Genomic DNA, 24,381 nt, shown 5'->3' on the forward strand with positions numbered 1-24,381 from the left:
TTTAAATGCCTATGCTTTATTTGTGACCTGTGGGCTTTTGTCTATTTCTCTTGGCTATGGTATGCTGACTGACCACTGCCTCATGTAGTTGCATATATTGATAAAAATAACTTATAAATAGGGAATTGGCAAAAAAGTTTATTCTCTATAGTCTGTGCAAATGGAAATCAGCAATAAATGAGGCATTTTTCTTCTGTGTTTTTAGACAAGAAGTTTTCCTTTGCAGGTTGCTCTTTTTTTTTTTATTTTCAAGGCGAATAAGACCTCTAAAGAAAGGGAAGTAAGGATAGAAGGAGGGAAAGAGTTACTCATTTTTGGACTTTGCCTGTGTACAGGACTTGGCGTACCTCCTTGTGAAGCTAAAGGGGTTAAAATGTGACTAAGGGCTCAGGGGTCTCTGTACAGTATTCATGTTCATGTAATAAGGGGCAAGTCAATGCTTGAAACTTATGCCAATGCATGAGCCTACCAACCTGCAATTTGAAATTTCAAGGGCTCCGGAGTCATGTGCAGCACTTGTGGGAGACCTCCAAAGGCCAATGATGATGGTAGGTAAAGGAGGTGATCAAATAGAGCTCTACTCACCGGTAAGTAATCCAGTAACATAACACACTGGTTCTGTCAACTTTCTGGGCACATCCTGGCCTTGGAGGGGGGATGAAAACCAAACCATGTTAACAATGTAAGCTGCTTGTGCTATTCAAGTGCGAGATAATTCCAGCCTTACAGAAAGTTTAGTTTTTCAAAATGAAATAGAAATGAAAAATCAAATTCTCCAAAACCAAATTCTAAAAAAAAAAAAAATAATAATTCTCTCTAAGCTACTAGTAAAGGGCCATTTAACAAGGATTAGGCACATGAACTGGGGTTGTTCAGCCTGGATAAGAGAAGGCTCCAGGGAGACCTAATAGTGACCTTCCAGTATCAGGAGGGGGCCTACAGAAAGGCTGGAGATACAGAACAAGGTGCAACGGCTTTGAACTAGAGAGGAGTAGATTTACATTGGATGCTAGGAAAAAGTTCTTTACCATGAGGGTAGTGAAAAAAATGGAACAGATTGCCCAATGGAACAGAGGCCTCGTCCCTGGAGATATTCGAGGTGAGGTTTCATGAGGCTCTGAGCAATGTGATCTAGTTGAGGATGTCCCTGCTTACTGCAGGGGGGTTGGACTAGATGACCTCTTGAGGTCCCTTCCGACCCAAAGTATTCTATGATTCTATGATCTGTCATTCCAAAACTTGTACTGTCAAAGGGTCCAGTCCTGGTGGACAACAAGTTATCCATGGGACAGCAACATGCCCTTGTGTCCAGCAGATTGAAAGAGGTTCTCCTCACCCTCTACTCTGCCCTCATGAGATGTCGTCTGGAGTATTGCATCCAGTTCTGGGCTCCCCAGTTCAAGAGAGACAGGGATTTACTTGAGAAGGTACAATGAAGGTCAGTAAGGATGATTAAGGGACTTATGAAGAAATGCTGAGAGACCTGGGGCTTTTCAGTCTGGAGAGGAGAAGACTGAGAGGGGGTCTATTTAATGTGTATAAATATATGAGGGCTGGTGGTCAAAGGAGGAAGGGACAATCTCTTCTCACTTGTGCCCTGTGACAGGACGAGGAACAATGGATTCAAGATAAAGCACAGGAAGTTCCATCTGAACATGAGGAAGAATTTCTTTACTGTAAGGGTTACAGGCTCCCCAGAGTGGTTGTGGAGCCTCCTCTGGAGACTTTCAAGATCCATCTGGATGCTTTTCTGAGTGACCTGCCCTATTTTTGGTCCTGCTTTGGCAGAGGGGGTTGGACTCGATGACCTTCGGAGGTCTTTTCCAACCCCTGACGTTCTGTGATCCTGTGAAAGCTGAGGTCTTTTTTTTTATGTTTAAACCCTTAAAAGGTTTAAACATAATTGTTTAAAATAATTTAAATACTTGAATAAATGTTATTCTTCCTGTCAAAATTAATGTATAATTGATAAATATTAATTTAATTTTTGATTTGTTGTGCTTTTGTGGAGCTGCAGACCTGTCTCTTTCAGCAGGACTTCACAGCTGTTTTAATGTCTAGTTAGACTCACCTGTTTCAACCCTATGCTGCAGCTTAGCTCATGCACCTCTGTTGCCAGTACTGCACTGTTATGAATCCTGGTCATATTTTGTCAATGGAATTTTAGCATCTGGGAGAAGAGCAAGGTAGAAAGGATACTAGCAACATTGAAGCTGACTGGAAATCATAAATGAAAGGCCTGTGTGTTAATAACTTCACTGAATTTTGAAAGTGTGAAAATTGAGACTTAAGTTTAATGACATATTTTTATTTACATAGTTACAAAATCTTTGGTTTTCTTTGTGTGTGAATTAACTAAGCATATTTGTGGGGGGACTGGCTATGATGTGTTAATTCAGCCAGATGCTATTCTGAATTTCTTACTTCAAGCAGAAGTAAATATCAAAATTAAATGTCTTCTTACTGTTAACCTTTCTTTTACCAGAGGAAACTGCCATTGAAAAAGCCTCATTAAAGTCTGGCTAAAAGCCTTATTTTTAATTTGTCTTCTGCTATTACAACTTTTTGTACAGCTATGCTATAGTTACTTTAAAAGGAGTTGTCCTCTCCTTGGTTTAAATTAGAGGCACTAAGAATTACCAGTGCACACAAACTTTTTTATTGGTTTGTGTTTATAAGTTAGTTTTTTATAGCCTAGTTATTTATCTCCATAAATAACATTGTTTAGTTTGAGTATTATTGAAACTGATTTGGTTTCTGTTTGGTTTAACATACATACTCAAGTATGTGTGCAACAGATCAAATTATTTGTATGGAATAAGCAGTCTCACACTCTTCAGCTACTGTATTGAGACAGTAGCACCAAGCGTAGTCCAAGAAAAGTCTGTCATGGTTCAACAAAAAAAGATTATCTTCTTTAAAATATTTTTTTCATTATAATTTTGTCAGTGATCATCTTGAACATACCATAGGAATTTTTAGCTAGTTCCAGCTTGAACTCCTGGGTGAGCAACAGTCAATGAATAGAAATATATATCATTCCCATTATAAAATAATGATGAATTTTAATCACTTTTTCCTCAAATCAAGTTCTTTATGGCTGTGTTGTGTGGGCCAGGTTAAAAAAAATGCTTCCCTAAGAAAAGGGTTCCAGCCTCATAAGTTGCCCCATCTAAAAATAAGCCAAAGTAAGCAAACTATACCACTGAACTGACAGCAAATACTAGTAAAAAATAGACCTTCTTTTAAAGGAAATAATGGTGAAGAAAGTTTCCATGCTACATATACTTATAAATACTTGTGGGTTTTTTTTATTAAAATATTTTTTTAGAAAAAGAAATCAGTAATATAGCTACTGAAAGCAAGTATTTCATGCATGTGAGTGCTAAAATAGAAGATGGATGGCAGATTGAGCAAATAGTTTTACAGATGCTGAAAAAGAGGCTGCAAGCATATTTCTTTGTTGTTAGAGGATATGGAAAACATACTGATCCATACTGAGACTCATCCTTCTATAATGTATTATAGGAGCCCCAAATGTCTTATTTAATATGAATTAAGATTACACAGGTGGCCTTAATTCTGGCATTTCGTAACTTTGATAGGGTTGATTTTAATTTCTGTAGTTTTATTTTAATTAGGTTTTTTGTTGTGGGTGTAATTCCCTTTGATAAAAAGGTGCAAGGAATGGACATCAAAATCTGCATTGTATTAGCAGTTAATATTAATACCTGAATTAGGTTGTGTCTGGCAGTCCCAGGATTTATGAAGTACATTTGCCTGTGCAATGTTAAGGAAGGGTTCCTTAGTTTTCTTTTATCTTTACGACTTGAAAGGGAATTTGTTCTTTTCTTGTTGCTTTTTCTCCAGTCCTCAAAATTCCTTTTGCCTTTCTCTGTTTTGCCTTCTCTGATACGGTATTTTATGTTCCTCTACTTTCTAATTTACTATTCTTTCCAATGCCAGTTGAGACTCTAGATTTTTCAGCTCTCTTTCAAAGTAGTTATTCTGTTTTACTGTTAGACCATGCATCTGTTTGTTTTAATATTGAATGTGGTTCGTGCCAGCTTCTAACATAGAACTTGTTGAGGAAGATCTAGGTGTATGTATGTGAAGAGAAGAAACTTGCTGTTACTCTGAGTAAAATCCAAGGATTACACTCCTGCTTGAAAAGTACTGAGGAACACAGCATTGCAGTTTTCCTTTTAGGACTGGTGCAGTATTAAATGTTATCTCAAGTTGTGCGGCCAGAGCATCATCAGCACAAGTCTCCTAAGAATTTTGTTTGACAAGTGATACCATATGCCCAAGGAAATTTTGACTGATGATACTTGAGGATACTTGGTTATTTGAAGTTGGGCATAGGTGAATTTTTTCTCCCCCCCTCTGGATCCAGGCCCAGAAAGTATGCATTCGTGTGAATTACTTAATATCCTTTGGGATTATTTGCTTAGGTAAGTTTATGTAGGATGTTTTTAAAGCAGGTAAGTTTTTACACAGGAAAGATTGCTCAACTAAAGACTTGAGGGCTTGTGCAACTGCAAGGTTCATTTTTGGAGTATGTGATGGATGATATATTGGTTTTGTGTAATCATTTTATTTTATGTACACTGCATGCTGTGTCCCATCAAAAGTGTGGGATTGGGCATGAAATCAGGGTGCCTTGCCATGGATTTTGCAGAGAGAACTCCGAGAGGGGAAAACTACTCTTTCTCTTGGGGTGACTGAGTGTGGTGTTTAAGGAAAGGGGGGAGGGATTGAAAGATCCAAAGTCAGACAGCTGCAGTGTTTGTGAGACAGTAGGCAGAGAGATTGCATCAGGAATGAATGCAGAAAGACCCCTGCTCTCAGGGAAGCAAATCTGCCTCAGAAATGGTGAAAGTAAGGACTCTTTTCTAGTGACCCAGGGGGACTGAAGGGTAATTTTTTTTCTACCAGGAGGCTACTGAAGATTGCTGAACTGAGAACAGAACTGAGAGAAGGAATCTGTGCTGTGGAAGATTTCTTCTCAAAGCTTCTATTCATTGTGTTGCTCAGAATATCAGAATTTTCTCTTTACGTGATAAGCTGCTGATTGTGGATTTTATTTTTTTTTTTAACCATGCATAGCTTTAAAGATCAGTCTCTGAAAATGCCATCTCAAAGCTTTTAGAGAAGGCCTTTATATATGGCATCCAGAGTGTAAACCACTAAGAAAACAGCATTTTTTGGCAATTTTGCGAGTAAAGGGGATCTTTGTGAGATCTAAGCACTGGATGAGTTCAGAGATGTTTATCTCTGACATCACAGCACAATGTGTACAACATGTGTGAATAGCAAATCAGTTTTATTGATAAGCCCATCACTTGTTTTTTGTGCATGTTGTTTTGCACACTGCTAAGAAATATAACCTCATTTTAGTATACTATTTTAGTAGTTGTTTCTTGCTTGTCTGTCCTGCAGGAGAATGACTCAGGAACATTGGATACAGTTGGTGCAGTTGTTGTTGACCAAGAAGGAAATGTTGCTGCTGCTGTCTCCAGTGGAGGTTTAGCACTAAAGCATCCTGGAAGAGTTGGTCAGGTGATTATATGGTTTCAGTTGGGAATGACTGTTCAGCAATTCTGACACAAGTGAGATCTGTGATGGCACACTGATGTCCTCCCTTCTTTCCCATTAAGCTCTGAAGGCATTATAGCTGCAGTGGAATGCAAATTTTGTTTTTATTGTCCTCTAGTGTAATAAACCACTGATAGGTAAGAAGTTGTTCTGTTGTTAGTTACCTTTTGCCAGAGCTATTAATAATTTATTTGGCTTAAAGACCTGCCTGATACCACAAATAGCCTCTTAAATGCTTAAAAGTGTTTTAAAATAAGGTTTTAATCAATATTCAAGGACGTTGTCCTAATAACTGAATTTTTAAATAATCTTGTGAATTGATAGAAGTGACAAAGGTATTCAAAGAATGCATCCGGTATAGATATTCCTTATTGTTATTAGGTGAGGAAATTTTGAAGTGCATCAGAAATGTCATACTGCATTACTGTGCAGCTGTATTTTGGTTGACTTTTGCACTGTCCTAGAAGGAGTTCTTTTTTGAAATATACTGAGGGTTTTCTTTTGGAATAGTGGAGTGAAGAGGTTTTTATATAAGTAGGGAACAACTAGAATTGTTTTGTCTTTCGATATCTGTACCCACATATTCTGTTAAGTTAGGCTAGAAACCCATACATCTGTCATTATCACTCAGTTCTGAAGGACAATAAAAGAAGATGTAGCAAAATGGATTGCAATTGCAATTTTGAATGTTAAGGTTTTCTGTTTTCTATTAATATTTGGATTTTAATTTGGTTTCTGTTTGTTTGTTTGTTTTTACTTTTTTGGTGCTATGGGGTACTGCTTAGGAAACAAACAAGAAACCTTGTATAGTTAAATTTATAAAAGATACTCCTCTTTCCTTAGGCAGCTCTTTATGGTTGTGGCTGCTGGGCTGAAAATACAGGAGCTCATACCCCTTACTCCACTGCTGTGAGTACTTCAGGTATTTGCTGCTTTTATAAATATTTCAGAAAGTTGTTGTCTTTTTCTTTTATTTCTTTACAAGTTCCAAAGAAAATACTTTTATTAATGGTTAATTAAAATATTAACATCATTGCCAGTCTACATTCTACATGTGTATCATTTGTTTACATATAACTATGACTACACACATATATGTTAGTATATCAGTATTGACTTGAAATCCATTAATTAATCTCCATTGGTTGCTTACATTGATTGTTTTACTTAAAAGACCAACCAAACAAAAAACAAATTAACAACCATGTGAAGTTTGATTATATTCAGAAAATTTTGTATTGCACTCTGTTATGTATTAAGGTGATTTTCTAAGACTGATTATGTGGTAAACACATAATGCTTCTGTGACTGGAAACCTTCTTCTTAAAGCTTAAATCCTTCTTAAAGGACTAAGGTATTCAGAGGTTCCTTTAACAGAAGAGGGCCTGTTGGTTATAAAAATGCTGCGAACAGCATTATTTCCTCCAGAATATTTAATTACTCTTTTAAGTGAATATTTAAGTGGGTTTGTTCTTCACCTGTCTTTCCCTGTTAAAATGAAGGGGGAAAGGCAAAACCAAATTACTAGAATTAGTGTCTTGGAAAATATCTATTCAGAAATTTTGAAAGTAATGTAAGAATTAATGTATCTTCCCTTCTCTCTTTGTACATCTTGAGATCCTGGATGCACAAAAGTATTTTCTACTTTTGGTGCCTGTCATTTCTGTTAGTTGGCATGCATGGAAATACCAATTGTAAAAACAAGTTTGTCAGCATATCTACAAACATAACAGGACTGAAGAAATAGTAAAAATTAGAAAGTAAGTAGGAAAAAAACCCAAACAGCAAACATGACAAACAAATCAACCAAAAGACAATTAGGAGTATGGTTCACTGTGCAGTGTAAGATTTAAGAATGTTGGCTAGGATATATTAACTTGTCTGGAACAGACATTGAAAATGTAAGAATTAATGTATCTTCCCTTCTCTCTTTGTACATCTTGAGATCCTGGATGCACAAAAGTATTTTCTACTTTTGGTGCCTGTCATTTCTGTTAGTTGGCATGCATGGAAATACCAATTGTAAAAACAAGTTTGTCAGCATATCTACAAACATAACAGGACTGAAGAAATAGTAAAAATTAGAAAGTAAGTAGGAAAAAAACCCAAACAGCAAACATGACAAACAAATCAACCAAAAGACAATTAGGAGTATGGTTCACTGTGCAGTGTAAGATTTAAGAATGTTGGCTAGGATATATTAACTTGTCTGGAACAGACATTGAAAATGTTACACATGTTATATTGTTAAACATTGAATATTGTTACACAATACCTGCTGAATATTGTAGAACACAAAAGCCTTAGGGTGAAGTTATGTAGGAGTTGCTTTCACTTCTCAGTTCCCACATAAAAGCTTTTGAAAGGACTGCATTTCATATTTTTTTTTCTTCCACCCTCCTCCTCCTCTCCCCCCGGTTCCATGAACAGTTTCAAACAGGAAAAACTGCTTAAGGGTCTGAGTTATCAGTGTTTGGTATTGGGAGAGATGAAAAAAATCACCAGATGAGAATTAAGTAATACCAACTATTTCCAAAGAGTACTGCAGGGTTAGAGACCTGTTACAGAAATAGTGAGGGGAGCAGGTAACAGGGTGTAGAACTATAATTTGACAGAGGCCAAATAGCATCAGAAATATCCAGCAATGTGAATCATGAAGTTTGTTAAGGAATAGAGAGAGATGGGAGAATTAAATTACAGGAAAGGGTGAAAGAATGAAACTTAGATCTTGGCTGAATTGCAGCAGGAGGTTGGAATGGGGGCATAAACATCTGCAAATATTCAAAAGGTAAAATTACCAAGGCTAAGCAGGAAAATAATATGTTAACGTACGTTGTTGTTGGATAACATTTTTTAGAAAATGAAGGTATTTCCTAAACTCTAGAAGATGCCTTGATTTGGAAAACTCTTAATGTTGACAGTGCTTCCTGAGAGAAGACAAATGTTGTCACTGGGTGACCTTAAGGATTCTTAAGGTTTCATATTTGAGCTTGTTGAGGGTTGTTAACTTTTGTAGTTATAGCTGAGGATGGAAATTCAGGCCTTGAGAGTTTGTCGTACCAGGCTCCATTCTTGAAAAAGTATGTTTTTTGGCATTAGTTTCCTTCTAGCAATTTTTCACAGCCAGGCTTTCGAAGCTATTTCAATTCCATATTTATGAAATTGCTCATATTTTTGAGATTTGAAGGCTGTGATAAGCAAGAGATTGAACAGGCTGGGAACAACCTCTGGTGTGAGGAAAGGAGAGCCTGGGATAGGAATTCAGAGTATACAGATTGCACACTCTTGCATATTGAAGTCCGTGTGGATTTGACTGGATGCATTGGGTCAAAGCTGATCTCCAGGTAATTTAGTGTTCTTTTGTAGACAGAGGGTCCTTGCAGGTCTCCAGGAAAAGGTATGGGGCTGGGAAAAACACCTACACTGTGTTATCCAAGCTGCTAGCAATTTGTGATGTTTGGACTTTGTAAGCTGGAGATACCAGAACGGCTTTCTCAACCTTTCTCTTTATTTTTGCATTTGGAAGCCCATTTATTTAAATTTTGGTGGGAATGTTTACCTTTGTAGAAGTTTCTTGAACAACAACAACAACAACAAAAAGTGTTAGTTTAAATGTCACTGTTAGTAAAGCAATAGGTTTTGTACTTGATTTTTCTATTAATTTTGTTCTAAAAATCTGTGAAACCTTAAGTTTCAGGCATATCTTTCAATACCTTCCTCATTAAAAAAACAAACAAACAAACAAAAAAACTGCCTTTGTTTTTTAAAAAAGGTGTAACCATAGAAGTATTTCATTAGCAGTATTTCCAAATTCATGTAATTTTCTTTCAGTGGTCATATATTATTTGAAGACATGTCTTTACGTCTTGATCACCTGTTGTCCCTGTGAATGCTGGCAAGATTCCTGCTTTTATGTGTTCAAGAAGGATTTGGTTTTTGTTCTTATACCTTTAGGAGGTTGTTTCTCAAATATTTTTGACTGTTTTAATTGTGATTTTATATTGAATGTGCTGAAGGTGGTGATTCTGAACATGTTTGGGCATGATTTCAACTTTTTGAATGGTGTTTTTTTACCCCTAACACTCTTTTGGCCTTGTTGCTTAGCCACACTCTCCCTTTGGTTTTATTTTTTTGGCATTTTAAAAGTTACTTCATGGTTTATAAAATACAGGATACTGTAAAACACATATTTTATGTGTATAGTGTAACAGGGGATAGGATACAACTGAAATGAAAAGATGAAGACTTTCTGAAGGCAGTATGAGGGGAAATGGTGGACCTTAGGAATGACTGAATGCAAAGGGCCTTAAATTCAAGGTTTATTTTGTAACTCTAAATTTCAGTTTCAATGTAAACAGGTAAAAAGCTTCGTGGTTTTTTTCTCATCACTTTTTGAAGACATTTCAATGTATGGGCTTTGTATAGTATTTTTAAAAAACACTATACTTAAAGTATAGGTTTTTTTAAAAATAAAAATAGAGGTGTGGAACTTTATTGGCGACTAAAGAATAAACATTACAGGAGTTCTGTATCTCTGTACCATTATTAATAATTCAAGAAATTCAGGGAATGTTGTAGGCCTAGCTAAGAAACCTGGGCAAACTTAACTGTGCCATCTAACAATGTGATGCAATGCCATTCCATGCAGGAATGATGGTAGAGATGAAGTGAAACCTTGTTAAATGTGATAAGCATTATCAGTGGTCTTTATTTAGCATAAATTAAGTAACTGCTAAACTGGTTTTTGCATCAACATAGCAGAAGCCAAATCTTTGGTCTTTAAAAGCTTGTGCATGCATGTTTGCACATTTGTGCATGAATACAGACACAAACTAAACAGCCTCCCCTTTACACACCCCTACTACCTCCCAAGAAAAGAGGCCAAAACCAAACTTATAAGGCACTTGGAACTCTTTAGTGAATGTTTTTTGTTGGTATATGAATGTAAACACTGGAAGATGGGTATTATTTGGAGGCAAAATATTTGTGAACAAAACCCTACCACAGAAGAAACAATAGTCTGTTTTTTGGCTGTACTTTAAAGAAACATTTCCTTTTTTTTTCTGAACATAATAGGAATCAAAGACTTTGTGTATATTCTCTTCATTCTAAAGAATATCAAATGTGACACTGAATCTCCTCCCCAGTTGGAATATCCATAATGATTGTGACTATTTGTCTAACTGTGCCAAAAGTAATATTACAAGGGTAAGAAGGGTACTGTGGGTAAGAGACAGGCTGTTTTTCCTGGGAGATAAGTTGAAAAGGAATAATTCTCTTTGGATATACAGAACTGTAATGACAAAATTTTTAGATAAATAATAGATTTACAGTAACAGCTAATGCAGCAGGCCTTGAAAATCGAACTATAAGTGGAATTTTTGAGTGAAAACATAGAGACTGAGAATGTGTTGCATTCCTTTTTACATCTTTACAACAGTAGGGAGTAGAAAGTGTACTTACCCATTCCTTCTGTGTGGGTGGTGTGCTTTGTGTATGTGTGTAAGCCATCAAAACCAGTAAACCTTTTAATATTACATTTCTGAAGATATACAGAATGTCTTGCCTTATTTACAAAATATAGACATCACAAAGCTGCAAAGTTTTCAGTTTTTACAGGAATCCATCTGAGTGGAATATTTGATACAAAAAAGGTATAGTGATGTGATGTCCTAGGGATAATTTAAATGGAACCTAGTTTTGATTTATAATCCTAAAGAAGAAGGAATAGAAACTTAAAATATTTTGAGCTCTATCAGAAAAATTAAAGATCTTAACAAATACTATTAGGCTTGAGTACTGAGTGAAAAGTTGAGTTTTGTTGAGAAAATAGCGGGGATATCAGATTTATGGACCTAAAACAAGGTGTAGTTGAGGATTCTTCTGGGAGAAGTCTTCTAATGCTGCCTTGCTCTTCTTCCCTTTTGACATGGTCTGTTCCTAACTGAGTGAAAATCAGATACAGGTAACAGTGAGGTTTGAGGAATGCATGTAGAGACTGTATGTATTCTGTGTAATTAAGCAGAATGTTCCTAACCAATTTCTTACCAAGGTCCTAAAGGACTGATTTTTAAGGTTTCTGGTTGCAAGCAGAGTCCTCTGTTCTCATGCAGGCATTGTGTGCTTCATGGATGCCTTTGCTGACAAAATGAAACCAGTAGTGTGGTGTAGGAAATGACACCTACAGAGACATGGCTTGTGGATGTTAAATTGGTTGTTGAGCTATGTCCTCAGCCAGTATTTCCATCTCTCCTTGTGGAAAACACTGAACTGTAGACTCTTACTTGAAAACTCATTTTTGATAGGAACCACGGTGATGTGGAAATCTGTGAAGTAAATGTTTTTCAAGTGAGCTTCAATGCCAATAAATTGACTCGTGATGTAGGACATTGATGTGGTGATCCCCATGTGTTGAGAGCAGTAGTGGCTGCACAGGAACCCAGTGGCTGTTGATACCTGAGCAGGTGCCACTTGTCTGTCTGGCCCGTGTCCTGCATCTGTGCTTTAAAGATCCAGAGGAGTTTCACATGTACATCTTGTATCCTGTATACAGTTGAGCTGCACTGAGACAGATACTATGATACAGCTAATGTCTTTGTAGAAATATGTATTACCTCTCAAAATCAGACTGGTCTTATAAGATTTGGGGAATAAAAGGTAATTTAATGTATTACAGATGAAGCAGCTGCATACGGAGAAGAATTATGTCATTGTTAGAGTGAACCAGAGGGTAGAGGAAGAAAGAGGTCTATCTCCAGACAGATCAGTATTTACCTCTGAAGTGAATGCTTCTGTCAGGGGTTCAGTCAGGCTTTTGTCCAGATGCTGCTTGGAGGCTTCAGTGCTGTAGCATGTGGTGTCTGAACCAACTTATTACCACCACAAGGCTGTGTGAAGAGAGAGGAAGCAACAGACAGAGATGATTTGTGGCAATGGTAGTGTTAAGAAGCAGTCAATTAAACACAGTACCACAGTATTCAAAGATGAGGGGTTTGTCCGCAAAATAAGCGGAATTGCTTGAATTGCCTTCACAAGGGTTGTTTTGAAGCAGAACTGGAGGGATGCAACAGTCAAAGAGTGCTTATTGCCTCCTGAAATTTTAATTGGACTTAGGATATTAATATACTATAAACTTGAAGTTGCATGGGCTTTTTAGAAGCCTGCAGAAGGCCCACTGCTCACAGAGCAGTGTGTTCATAACCTGAGGCACTACCATCTCTGTCTCTGAACACTGTTAGTCCTGTTCCTGTTTGCCATAACTTGCCCAAATGGCTTAAAATAGATGTGAGGATATAGTGAAACGGAGAACAACAAAATGAACTCTGCTTCTAGGCCTTAAACATTTTTGTTCTGTTTCTTCTGTGCTTGTCAGAAAATAATTATATGCATTTATATAGCTGCTCTCTTATTTCCTGTAAATTTTGTATGAAAAAAGTTACACCATTTGCAAAGTTTTGTATTTGTACAAAGTGATCAATAGCAACAAAGCTTCTAGTCAAGGCCTAGGCAAAAAGTAGTTTGCCTTTTCCTTTTCACTCTAACAGAAATTAATTTTTTAAAATCTGTTAAATGTAAAAAGGAGCATAAAATGTGCCCCCACTTTAATGTACCTCTCTTGGAGGTACGCTTGAAGTTCTTCTTGATAATTGAAAAAAGAGCTTTTTTTTAATAGCTACAGTTATCTGGCATTATTTGGAAGTGGAAGAGTCATATATTCTGCATATTCGTATTTTAACTTTTTAGTCTTTTTTCTCCTCTGTCTGTGAAACTGTAGAAAAGCTGTGTGAGTTGTTCTTTAATTTCTCCATATTAACTTAAGAAGTGCTTTCCCACCTTTCCCAAGAGAAGATACTTTAGACACGGTTATCTGGATGTTGAATTTGTCTTTTGTTATCTTTGAAACCTACCCAAATTCACTGAAGTTACAACCATTTGGCAAATTTCCATTTGCATATTCTTAGTAGGTGTTTGTTAGTTTGGAAGTTAAATCTTCTAAAGATTTTCTGTCTGCTACAAGAATGTGCTCCACTGATCCCTCCAGGATCAATGCTTTAGGAATTGGACAGGACTTTGTTTGCAGGTGTTCTTCCTGGCAGCAGGTCAGTAAATTAAAAATTTCCCCTGCTAGTATGAAGCCAAGCTGCAATAACTGATAGGAGTACAAAAAGCATTATGCAACCTGAATTTAGTAAAGCAGTGCATTAAACTAGGCTGTGACATATTTTGTCCTTTCAGAATTAGACCTTACATTTTACTATGTAACAAACTGTATCAGTATTTTACCAACCAAACATTTTTATTTTGATTTTTTTTTCCACATCTTTGGCCTTCAAGTTTTCAGTCATCTCTTTCTAAAGATGTTGGTAATGACAAGAAGCTTACTAAAATACAGGTTTCACTGTGTTTCCATTAGTCATAACTATAAGTTGTTCAGGAAATAAAGCAGAAATAGTAGGATTTTTAACTTTTTAACTGACACTTCTTTCCTAGGCACTACTATTTAACTGAAAATAACATCAAAGTTGAAACTACTTAAGGCCAGGTTCAGACTCTGCTGTATGAAGTAGATGGTTAAATACATATAACCTGTAAGTTCTGTCTTTAGCTCCTGAAATGGGACAAGTCATATTTTGGCAGTGGAGTAAACGCGATTAATTTTTCCATTCTTAAATAAATGTGAGTAATGCAAGTTTCCCTTAAAACCAGTTCCAACACTTTGTGTTGAGGTACTGTACATTTCAATAGTGAGACAGACTGCGGCAGCTTGTCAGAGCTCCATGAGCTCTCTGCTTATGGCTTGCAGAAAGCAAGCTAGATTTTCATTTCTCCTTCCATTCAACAGGAGTCTCTTTCATGTCTGAAAATTGAAAACGCGTGTTTTTCAGTGTGGTGCATGGATGTGTGTGTGCCCTCTGGCACACCTGTTTCTAATTTCCTGACTTGAAAGCATTTCCCATCAAAAGAAGCAGAAAAACAATTTCTTTCTGACACGCTGCTTGGAGGCCCTTGCTTTGCAGAAGGCCCTCCTTTCGTTTGCCATCTTGGTTCCATTGGTAGAACATTATAAGATGCAGAGCACGCATTGTATGGGATGTTCAGCTTATATTGTGCTGGGTTCTTTCCCCTCTTGTTGTGGTTATTTCAAGCATTAGAAATCTACTTGAGAAGTCCCTATGCTGGGGAAAAAAAAACCCAAACAACAGTAACTAAAAACTAAATCCTTATTTTTTTGCATGAAGCTCAAATGAAGGACCAAAGTTTATAGCAAGTTAGGGTTTGTATAACCTATGAGCTACATAAAGCAGTAGTAGAATTACTGTTTGATACAGACGATTAGATTAATATTTAAATATTATAGCTCAGATTTCTTACTTTTTCTTCAAATTACTATGCAGTGTAAAGTAGTATCCATTATAATAGCTGATAATCAAAGATGTTAACAATCTTAATAAAACCCAAAAACAACAGTTCCACAAACCCCCCTAGTTACTTGGTGGTTATGAAAGCTGTGCATAGGCTAATTAGCAAATTACTACAGAATAGAGCTTTTAACTATTAAAGATCACTTAGAAGGGAAAAATGCAAAATTTCAAGCTCTAGCTTACACGTTACTTGTTTGTCTGTTTTCTCAAACAGCATTTGGATTGTCTTTTTACCTATCATGCTGCAGAATATACCTATCCAGTGGTGTGCGGTACCTATCCAGTGTGTGGATTAAACTGGTTTCATTTCTGACAGACTAAATAGAACAGAATGTTCAAAAATACTTTGAGCTTCAGAACCATTAAATTTATACAGCTAAACAGTACTTGAAGTGCAGAGTCTGGGCCTGGCTCTGCAGCATAATGGCCAGTGGTTCTTATGCTCATAAAACTTGTCTTTGCTAAGCTTTGTTCATTACTTTTTGATATGCAGAAAACACTAAAAATGAGAATCAAGGTGTGTGGTTCTATGGAACTTCATGAAATACAACACAAAATTTTCTTAAATCTTTAAATGGTCACTAAGATATGTAGTTCCTGCCTAAGCCTGCTAAGGTGTGCAATGCTTAAGCCTGCTAAGGTATGCAACCCTGATGCGTTTTCTTTTCTTGTGCAGATAGTGACATTCAGGTACCAAAGAATTGCTTTCTGGAGTGTCTGCCCACTACTGGAATTCCAAATCACAGTGGAAAAAATACTTGTTATTTGTCAGAATAGTAACAGGTTTCTTTGAATTGGTTCCTGTCACTCATTTGTCTGCAAAAAAGCAGGTATCTCACTTGTACAGCACTGTACAATATAACAGGTACTTCTGGTTTGCCTGTTATGATTAGAAAATCAGCAATATCTGGTAGATGGAGCATGGAGTGCAGAAACGACCATCTTGCTATGCCTGAAGCTCAAAAAAATGCCTTTGTGAGCTTTTGTTGCTATTTTTGGCTGAAATAGTAACTTGAGACCACTACTGATACCATATATAACTGCTAAGTTATAATAGGATAACAGAAGGAAAAGAAACTAAAAAAAAAAGAAAGGAAAAGAAGAGGTGGCAGATTCACAGATTGTTTCTGTGGGGATCTTGTATGAATCAAGTGAGGTGTGCGTGGATAGAAAAAGTGATGTTATTCTCAGAAATAACACATTTAAATACCTACATAAGAGGGGAGCTTATTTCTCTGTTGGTTAGATTTGCACTTTGAAAGAAACACAGCATTGGAAGCTGTACCATGGTGTGATCTGAGAAGATACCTGTCTGGATATATCAGTCTGATGTTTTCTGTTTGATCATCAGGGGGTTTTGTATGGTCTCCAAGTGGTTTTCAAGCAGGGTTAGAAGCTGCTGGTTGCAGATAGGTTTTCTTGGTTTGATTTTTTTTGTTGTTGGTTTTGCTTTGTTGGGGTTGTGTGTTTGTTGTTTTTTGGGGGGTTTTCTGCTTGGTTTTGGATTTTTTTTATTGTTGTTTAATTTTTTTTTTTTTTTAGCTTCAGATGGCAGGAAAGCCTGTTGGTTTGAGTGCAAAATAAATGTTATGACTGTCAAGCCGTATTCTTTGCTTACTTTATAGGACCCCATTGCTGTCCTATACCTCTGGAGCCTTTAGGGCTCTTGTGGGGTTTTTTTTTAAGCTTCTTTCCCCTTAATCTATGAGGCTAGAAACTTGCATCAAAATATTTGCCTTTGCACACATGTATGTATGTATTTATTTCTCAAAAAAGACTGTTCTTTCTTGTAGAAACATTATTCCTTTTGCCAGTAGTGGTCCTAGAGGAGGGCAACTGATTACACCACCTCTGCAGACGTGAACAGCAGTAGCTGCAACAGCCTTATTGTTGTCAGCAGAGGGACTGTGAGTGGCAACATGGTGTTTGCACAATATTGCTCTGTTATGAAAATAGTTCATTTACTATATGAAACAGTTATGACAGTGAGAAACACTAATTCAACCCAGTAAATTTTTTCAGTTTGTCACTGCAAAGTGTTTGTCTCTGAGATATAATGAACTTTGTGTCATCATCTTAACTGTGAAAGAATAATAACATTTGAACTGCTTACAGGAAAGTTACTGAAACAAGTATTTGAGACTTTAATGTACAACTGAAAAATTCTTATTAGGCATCACTGTTGCTTAGGTTTCAGTATTATTCAGTGAAAAACCACAAAGTGTAACAACACATACAGTTACACGTACTATAATGTGAGTTAAGCAAATTAACTAGATTTACACTTTCATCAGTTCATGTGCATGATTTGGAAATGCATTAAAGTAACTTTGACTGTCATTGCTGTCTTGACTCATGTTAATAAAACTTTTTCAGAAGCTGGATGATGCTAATGGTTAGATTACAAGTGAATGGAACTATAAATTTGATCCCACAGCTTTATATTGTAAGTTACAAATCAGGTTTCAATTAGTGTAATTCTGTATATATTTATTTTGTGTCTAGCTCTACTAATATCTACAGTAGTTTACTAGTTTGAGCCTGTAGAGACATAGAGGTTTACTAAACTTGCAAGACATTTCATAATCTAGTATTTGGTTCTATCATAAGATAATTGGAAGAGCTATTGTATTGGAGTAGTTACTGTAATTCTTTTACCTAGACTTTAGCTGGTCAAAATATGTGAAATGCTTCTTAGTTGTTTTTCTTGTTCAAAAATAGATATTCTTACATAAAAACTGCAGTAACAATTTTTTCTTTTCAAAATGTAGCGATTATTTTCATAAGTTACCTGTCCCTGCACATTGCTGGCATGTGATGTGTTGGAAGATTTTTACATACACTGCCAGCAGCAGTTTGTAAGTTTGCTGCCTTATAGGTTAATGTAAATATGACAAAAATAAATTACTTTGTGGGGATGTAGAGATATGTGATGTGTTAGTAGCATTGCAAAGGCTGTTTTCTTTGTGGTTGATCCTGGATCACATCAGTGGGCTGCAGCTGTTCTTCACCCGTATTAAGTTTTCTCTCTCAATTTTTTTTCTTGTAGCAGACTTCATGTTATGGGAACTCTTCAATAAAGTCATTCTCTTGAGGGAAAATAACGTTATATATCATGTTTAAAAAATGGCTATTGTCTTTTTTATGCCAATTTAGGAATTAAAGTTGTGAAGTAGTAACAGTGGTTTTATTACTGGATGCATAGGAAATGCATAAACTCACTGATTTTTGTCTCACTTGCTTGGTTCACATCCTAAGTCCCATGCTTCTTACCTCACATAGGATATAAATGTTATATTTAAAGGTGTTAACAAGTTCTTTTCAAGAAAAAGTAAACTTGCTAAGTTTTCACAGGAGCATGTACTTGTTTAACTTTATTCTCTATAGCAAAACTTTGTAATGATTAAGTTTTCTTAGATTTAAAAAAAAAAAGCAGTAGGCATGCTGTGATCTGTGAGTAAAACACATCTTGTGTTTTTCACATGTTCTTCATAGGTTACTTTGTCTTGAATAAACATTAGCTGACTCTTAATTCTATTGTGGACAAAAAAGTTTCAAGTGTGGAATCATTGACACAATGAACAGATAGACTCTCCTATAAGCAACTGTTTAGGACACTGTTTTGTGTGAGTCCCTTGAAGATAATACTCTCATCAGGACATTTTTTTCGATGATTTGAGATCTTGACAGTCTCACCGTAAACACTCTGCTTGTGCTCTCAAAAGCTGCTTCTCTTTGCTGAGTGATGGTTGTAGTATTCCACCTCCTTTGCTCTAAATTTGTAACTGTTATTTACTTAATCTGTTTGCTATACAAAACAATTCTTTCTGTATGTAGATTGAATGCCAGAGTAGCCCACCTCAAACAGTGTTTTTTTAACTGAGTGTATTAATCAGGAGATGATGCCTGTCAGGAGTACATAACCAAAGACTAAGGTGTAATTTTGATGGTTGAAGATACCAAGCTCTTTGGACATGTGTACATTTTTCCCACAGTCTGGTCCTTGGGCTTATTCTCTGATATCTACAACCCTGTGATGCTCCATAGGGCTTTTGTTTGGTTGTTTGTTTTTGTTTCTTTTTTATTCTTGGAAATGAGACATGAGGGATCTTTTGGTTTTTTCCTTCTGTATTAGCAGTCTTTGAGGAACACTGTTTGTAAACTCACTTTGTCTTTAAGGCGAAGGATGCAATTGTGTGACAAGTAACAAAGGGGGATTCATGGAGTAGGTTGCTGTGTTAATTAGGACTTAAAAGTGGTGGCAAGAACAAGAAGCCAGTCTGTGAGTATCTCCAAGACAGAGCTCTAGATCTGCTTATGTGAGTTCATGCGATGTTGTGCCCAAACCAGTCTGTGCTCTAAACTCAGTATACTGGAAGCACAGAGATGAGACAGTCAGCAGGCTGCACTGGAGCCAGTTTGGGTTGGGTTTATTTATTAGTTCTTGCTTTGTGCCAGATCTAGGCTGGCTTCAGCCAGAGCCACTCAGTTTTCTGTTCTGGGCTTGTTCGTGCTTCCAGTAAAGTAAATGTTATCCATGGAGACTGAGCTGCCTTTGTCTGAAGCCAGCATAGGTCTGATGTCTTACCAGCTCCAGTTCTCCACCACGTGAAAGCAGCTAGATTGATTCCAGCCATAAATTGCCTCTAGAAGCTGTGTATGTTTGTTCATGTAGTTCTGCACCAGACCTACTAAGTCCAACTGGATTTATAGTTGAGTTTTGTATGGAGCCGCCTAATGCTTGCATCTTGTGGTAATCACCTAAATTTAGGTAATTAAAATTGTTCTGTTACAGCTTTTAAATTAGTTTGGTTTTCATTTGTTTTGTTTTTTTTCTAACTTGGTAACACATTTAAACTTAACTGGTGCTTTGTTGGACCTGTTCTAGCTGGTTCATCTGCTCCCTTGTCAATGAGGAAAAATGTCAACAAATGGGAGGCACAGTAGCAGAATTACTATTGTATACATGCAGAAGGTATCACCAGTGTGTTTTGTTGTCCAAGAAAACTGTTATCCAATAAACATACACGAAACCTTGAAATATTATAGAAATTGTTATTAGGAGTCAAATGAGCAGTCACCCTGTCAAAAAAAGTGCAGGTAAATTTCCATATTCCTGTGTTGACAAAAGGCTTAAATCAGATGGAGTAAATAGCAGACTACACCATTCATAGGAGTTACTGTGGCATTCGCTGAAGATGTTCTTGATTTGAAGAGAGTTGCATCCTTTTGTGTGAGAATGATTAGTAAGTGGGTTCTTTGAGAGAGAACTCAGGACCTGAATAAAGATGACAAGTCAGAGACAGTTTCACTGTTTGTTTTCATATTTCTCTTTCTTCTTTCTGTACATAACCTTTTTTGGTTTATGACTTCATGCAGTAGAAATTTCAGGAGAGCTGTGACAAAAGCTGCTGATGTAATTGAATTGTTGTGTGACTCTGTCACTCCATTTAAAAAAAGAAATGTTTATTTTGATTTGGCTCTGATGGTGTAAAATAATGACAGTTTCTTCATATTGATAACTATATTTGACTATTCCCAAACTTAATATTTCTTCAGGTTGTGGAGAGCACCTTGTCCGAACCATACTGGCCAGAGAATGTTCATGTGCTTTGCAAACAGAAGATGCCCACCAAGCTCTCCTAGAGACTATGCAAAACAAGTTTATTGGTAAGTATATGGTGCTAATTACTATGCTAATTTCATACTATTGTTTAAAATGCAATTGAATAAAATTAAGATACTTATTTTTGTCATTTCCTGTTGAAGCCTTATGTTGCAGTTGGCTTGAAAGTCAGTGTTGTGTTACATCTAAAAAATGTTAAATCAAACTAGAGAAGAATATTTTAGGAAATCTAAAGGAACTCTTGGAAATATCTCAATTGTTATGTGAGTCATAGAATACCCAGAGAGGTTTGAAGAAAGAATTTCCTGCCTGAATCACTGACTGTGGTGTACAATTGCATATTTTAGAATTGGTGGTTTAGGAGCATTAATAAAAACTATTCATCATGTTAACTCTTTTAAATATAATAGACCTCAAAACCACTGCATGTTCTAATTAAATGTTTTGGACAAACAGATCCTGGTTTGCTATTTACACGATGAAGTTAATTTCTTGAAAAAGTGAAGTAGACTTCATTCAAGGCTATTTGTAAAGTAAAAACATTTTTTCCTTGATTTAAGAGGATTACACATAACTAGTTTTACATGTTTAATTTCTTGTGAATATTGATCTTCTTTTCTTTCTTCAAGTTATAACCAAAATACGAATGTGGAATTTATGTAAGCCTGTAAGCCTGAACTTTTGAAGATAGCATATATTCCAATGAGGCTTCTGACATAAATGTTGACTTGTACTGTCTCTATAGCCTTTAAAATTTTTGAAGCTTTAAAATTCATAGATGTATTTGACCTTCAAAATTTCTTTTGGTCAACCCCAAACTGTGTTCCCAAAGTTCATTTTTTCTGATATTTTAATTATAAGTGAATGGGGAACATATGCATACCTTTTGGGGATGGAGGAACCTTTGTCTTTGCTCTGGGCAAGCAATGTGATGCAGTTTCTTTATTTCTGCTTATAATGTTGAATCCAAATTGAACTCTGCTTCTGACAATATTCCATTTGATTGACTGCGGTGAAGTCACCGGACTTTATAATCTACTGCTGTATTACAGTAACTTCTAGGGGCTGTGAAAATGCAGGAAAAAGTAATCCCAGTATATTCCCCTGAGGTGATAATCCAAGCAGATGAAAAGATAGCTTTTTATATTTACTCACTTACTCTGATGCATAGTTGCACAAATTCAGATGTTTATTTACAGAAGAGAAGCCTTTAGGAAGGATGCTTGTGATAGCTTCTCTAATTTGTAGCATTACTCTGAAGGTGTTATATACCTTCTGCTGGTGGTCTCAGGTGAGGCCAATCAGCTGATAAGGGGGCGGCACCCAGCACTGCCGGGAGGGATATAAAGAGCTGCGTGGAGCGCCATCGACCCAGAGCATGGCAAACAGGAGCAGGCAAACATGAACGTGGCACAGCAGTTAGCGAGGCAGTTCATGCAGGCAGGGCAAGCAGGAGGGGCACAGCCACCTCCCAGCGCTCTTGAAGGAGCAATGGTCTCCAAAAAAGCAAAACCTGGTGCTGTTTAGATGCAGGGTGTGTCCACACAGACGGAACCCTTGAAGAGGGACAGCAAGAGGGACGTAGCTGTTCAGGCCTCTGGCTGTGTAGAGTGTCTGAGCCTCGTGTTAGCACCAGAGGACAGTGTGAGTGGGGTCTGTGTGTGATGCCAGCAAGTGAGTGACTTGTTCTGAGGGGAACTGAGGGCCCTATATGTCGACCAGACCCATCCCACAGGGAGGTCTGCTGCCTTCCTGGGGCCTGGGTGAGGGATATTAGTAGGAGACTCCCCCAGCTAATTCAGCCCTCTGGCTATTATCCACTGTTGGTAGTCCAGGCTGGCAGTGATGACATTAATGGAAGAAGTACTAAGACAATTAAAAAGGACTTCAAGGCACTGGGTTGTTTAGTTGATGGGTCAGGAGCACAGGTGGTGTTTGCCTCAATTCCTGCAGTAGCAGAGATGAATGAGGAGAGGAGTGGGAAAACCTATTATATCAATAGGTGGCTAAGGGATTGGTGCCACCGGTGGAACTTTGGGTTTTTTGAGCATGGGCCAAATTTTATCAAACCTAGTCTCTTCAAACCAGATGGGCTTCATCTATCTAGCAAGGGCAAAAGGACTCTAGCCCTAAAGTTGGCTGGGCTGATAAGGAGGGCTTTAAACTAGGTTTGAAGGGGGATGGGGTCGAAACCGGGCTCTCCAGAAAGGAGCCCAAGGGTGGACAGCCCAAGTTAAGAGCCAAATCAGCAGCCCAGCTGAAGTGCATGTACACCAATGCACCCAGCATGGGCAACAAACAGGAGGAGCTGGAAGCCATCGTGCAGTAGGAAAGCTACGATATAGTCGCTATCAGGGAAATGTGGTGGGATGACTCCCATGACTGGAGTGCTGCCATGGGTGGCTACAGGCTCTTCAGAAGGGACAGGCAGGGAAGGAGAGGTGGAGGGGTAGCTCTATATGTTAGAGTCTCTTGACTCTAAAGTTGAAGTCAGTAATGATAAGGTTGAGTGCCTGTGGATCAGAATCAGAGGGAAGGCCAACAAGGCTGATGTCCTGGTGGGAGTCTGTTACAGACCACCCAATCAGGATGATGAGGGTGATGAATTATTCTACAAGCAGCTGGCGGATGTTTCAAAATCGTCAGCCCTTGTTCTCGTGGGTGACTTTAACCTGCCAGACGTCTGCTGGGAACTCCACACAGCAGAGAGGAGGCAGTCTAGGAAATACATAGAGTGTATAGAGGATAATTTCCTGCTCCAGCTGGTAAATGAGCCTACCAGGAATAGAGCCCCACTTGACCTTGTTTTCACAAACAGAAAGGGGCTGGTGAGAGATGTGGTCGGTGGACGTCTGGGACTCAGTGATCACGAAATAATAGAGTTTTCAATACTCAGGGATGCAAGGAGGGTGTCAGTAAAGCCTCTACATTGGACTTTTGGAGGGCAGATTTTGGCCTATTCAGAAGAGTGATTCAGAGTGTACCCACGGAAACAGCCCTTGAAAACAAAGGCGTCCGGGAGGGATGGACGTACTTCAAGAAGCAAGTTTTGAAAGCACAGGAGCAGGCTGTCCCGGTGTGCCGAAAGGTGAGCCGGCAGGGGAGACAACTGGTCTGGCTGAACAGGGAGATTTTGAAAGAAATTAGGGTAAAGAAGAGAGCCTACCGATTATGGAAAAAAGGGCTACAAGTCCTATGAGGGGAGGCTGAGGGAACTGGGGCTGTTCAGTCTGGAGAAGAGGAGGCTCAGGGGAGACCTCATCACTCTCTACAACTCCCTGAAAGGAGGGTGTAGCCAGGGGGGGGGTGGTCTCTTTTCCCAGGCAACTCTCAGCAAGACAAGAGGGCACGGTCTCAAGTTGTGCCGGGGGAGTATTAGGTTGGATACTAGAAAGAATTTCTTTACGGAGAGGGTGATCAAACACTGGAATGGGCTGCCCAGGGAAGTAGTGCATTCTCCATCCCTGGAGATATTTAAAAAAGAGACTGGATGTGGCACTTAGTGTCATGGTCTAGTAACTGTGGTGGTAGTGGATCAAGGGTTGGAGTTGATGATCTCTGAGGTCCCTTACCACCCAGCTGATTCTATGATTCTATGATATAGGAACACCTAAATACGTGACTTCAGGAAAGTCAGATCTTTAGTTCATACTCTCAATATTTATTGTGCTGTTTCTAGTAGGAATACTAAAACCAAGCACAAATTCTACATATCTGTATGGAATTTAGCGTTAG

The 24,381-nt window shown here is 37.7% G+C and overlaps 1 protein-coding gene across 1 annotated transcript in view; it reads left to right on the forward strand.

Moving 5' to 3' along the window:
- Nucleotides 1-24,381, forward strand: part of TASP1 (taspase 1) — an 88,715-nt gene that overhangs the window by 39,742 nt on the left and 24,592 nt on the right. Inside the window, 5 exon segments of the mRNA XM_071740253.1 lie at nt 494-553; nt 555-587; nt 5,443-5,562; nt 6,442-6,520; nt 20,580-20,690. Coding sequence (XP_071596354.1) covers nt 494-553; nt 555-587; nt 5,443-5,562; nt 6,442-6,520; nt 20,580-20,690 — 403 coding nt within the window.

This window comes from Heliangelus exortis, chromosome 3 (assembly GCF_036169615.1).
Source record: "Heliangelus exortis chromosome 3, bHelExo1.hap1, whole genome shotgun sequence".
Classification (NCBI taxonomy): Eukaryota; Metazoa; Chordata; class Aves; order Apodiformes; family Trochilidae; genus Heliangelus; species Heliangelus exortis.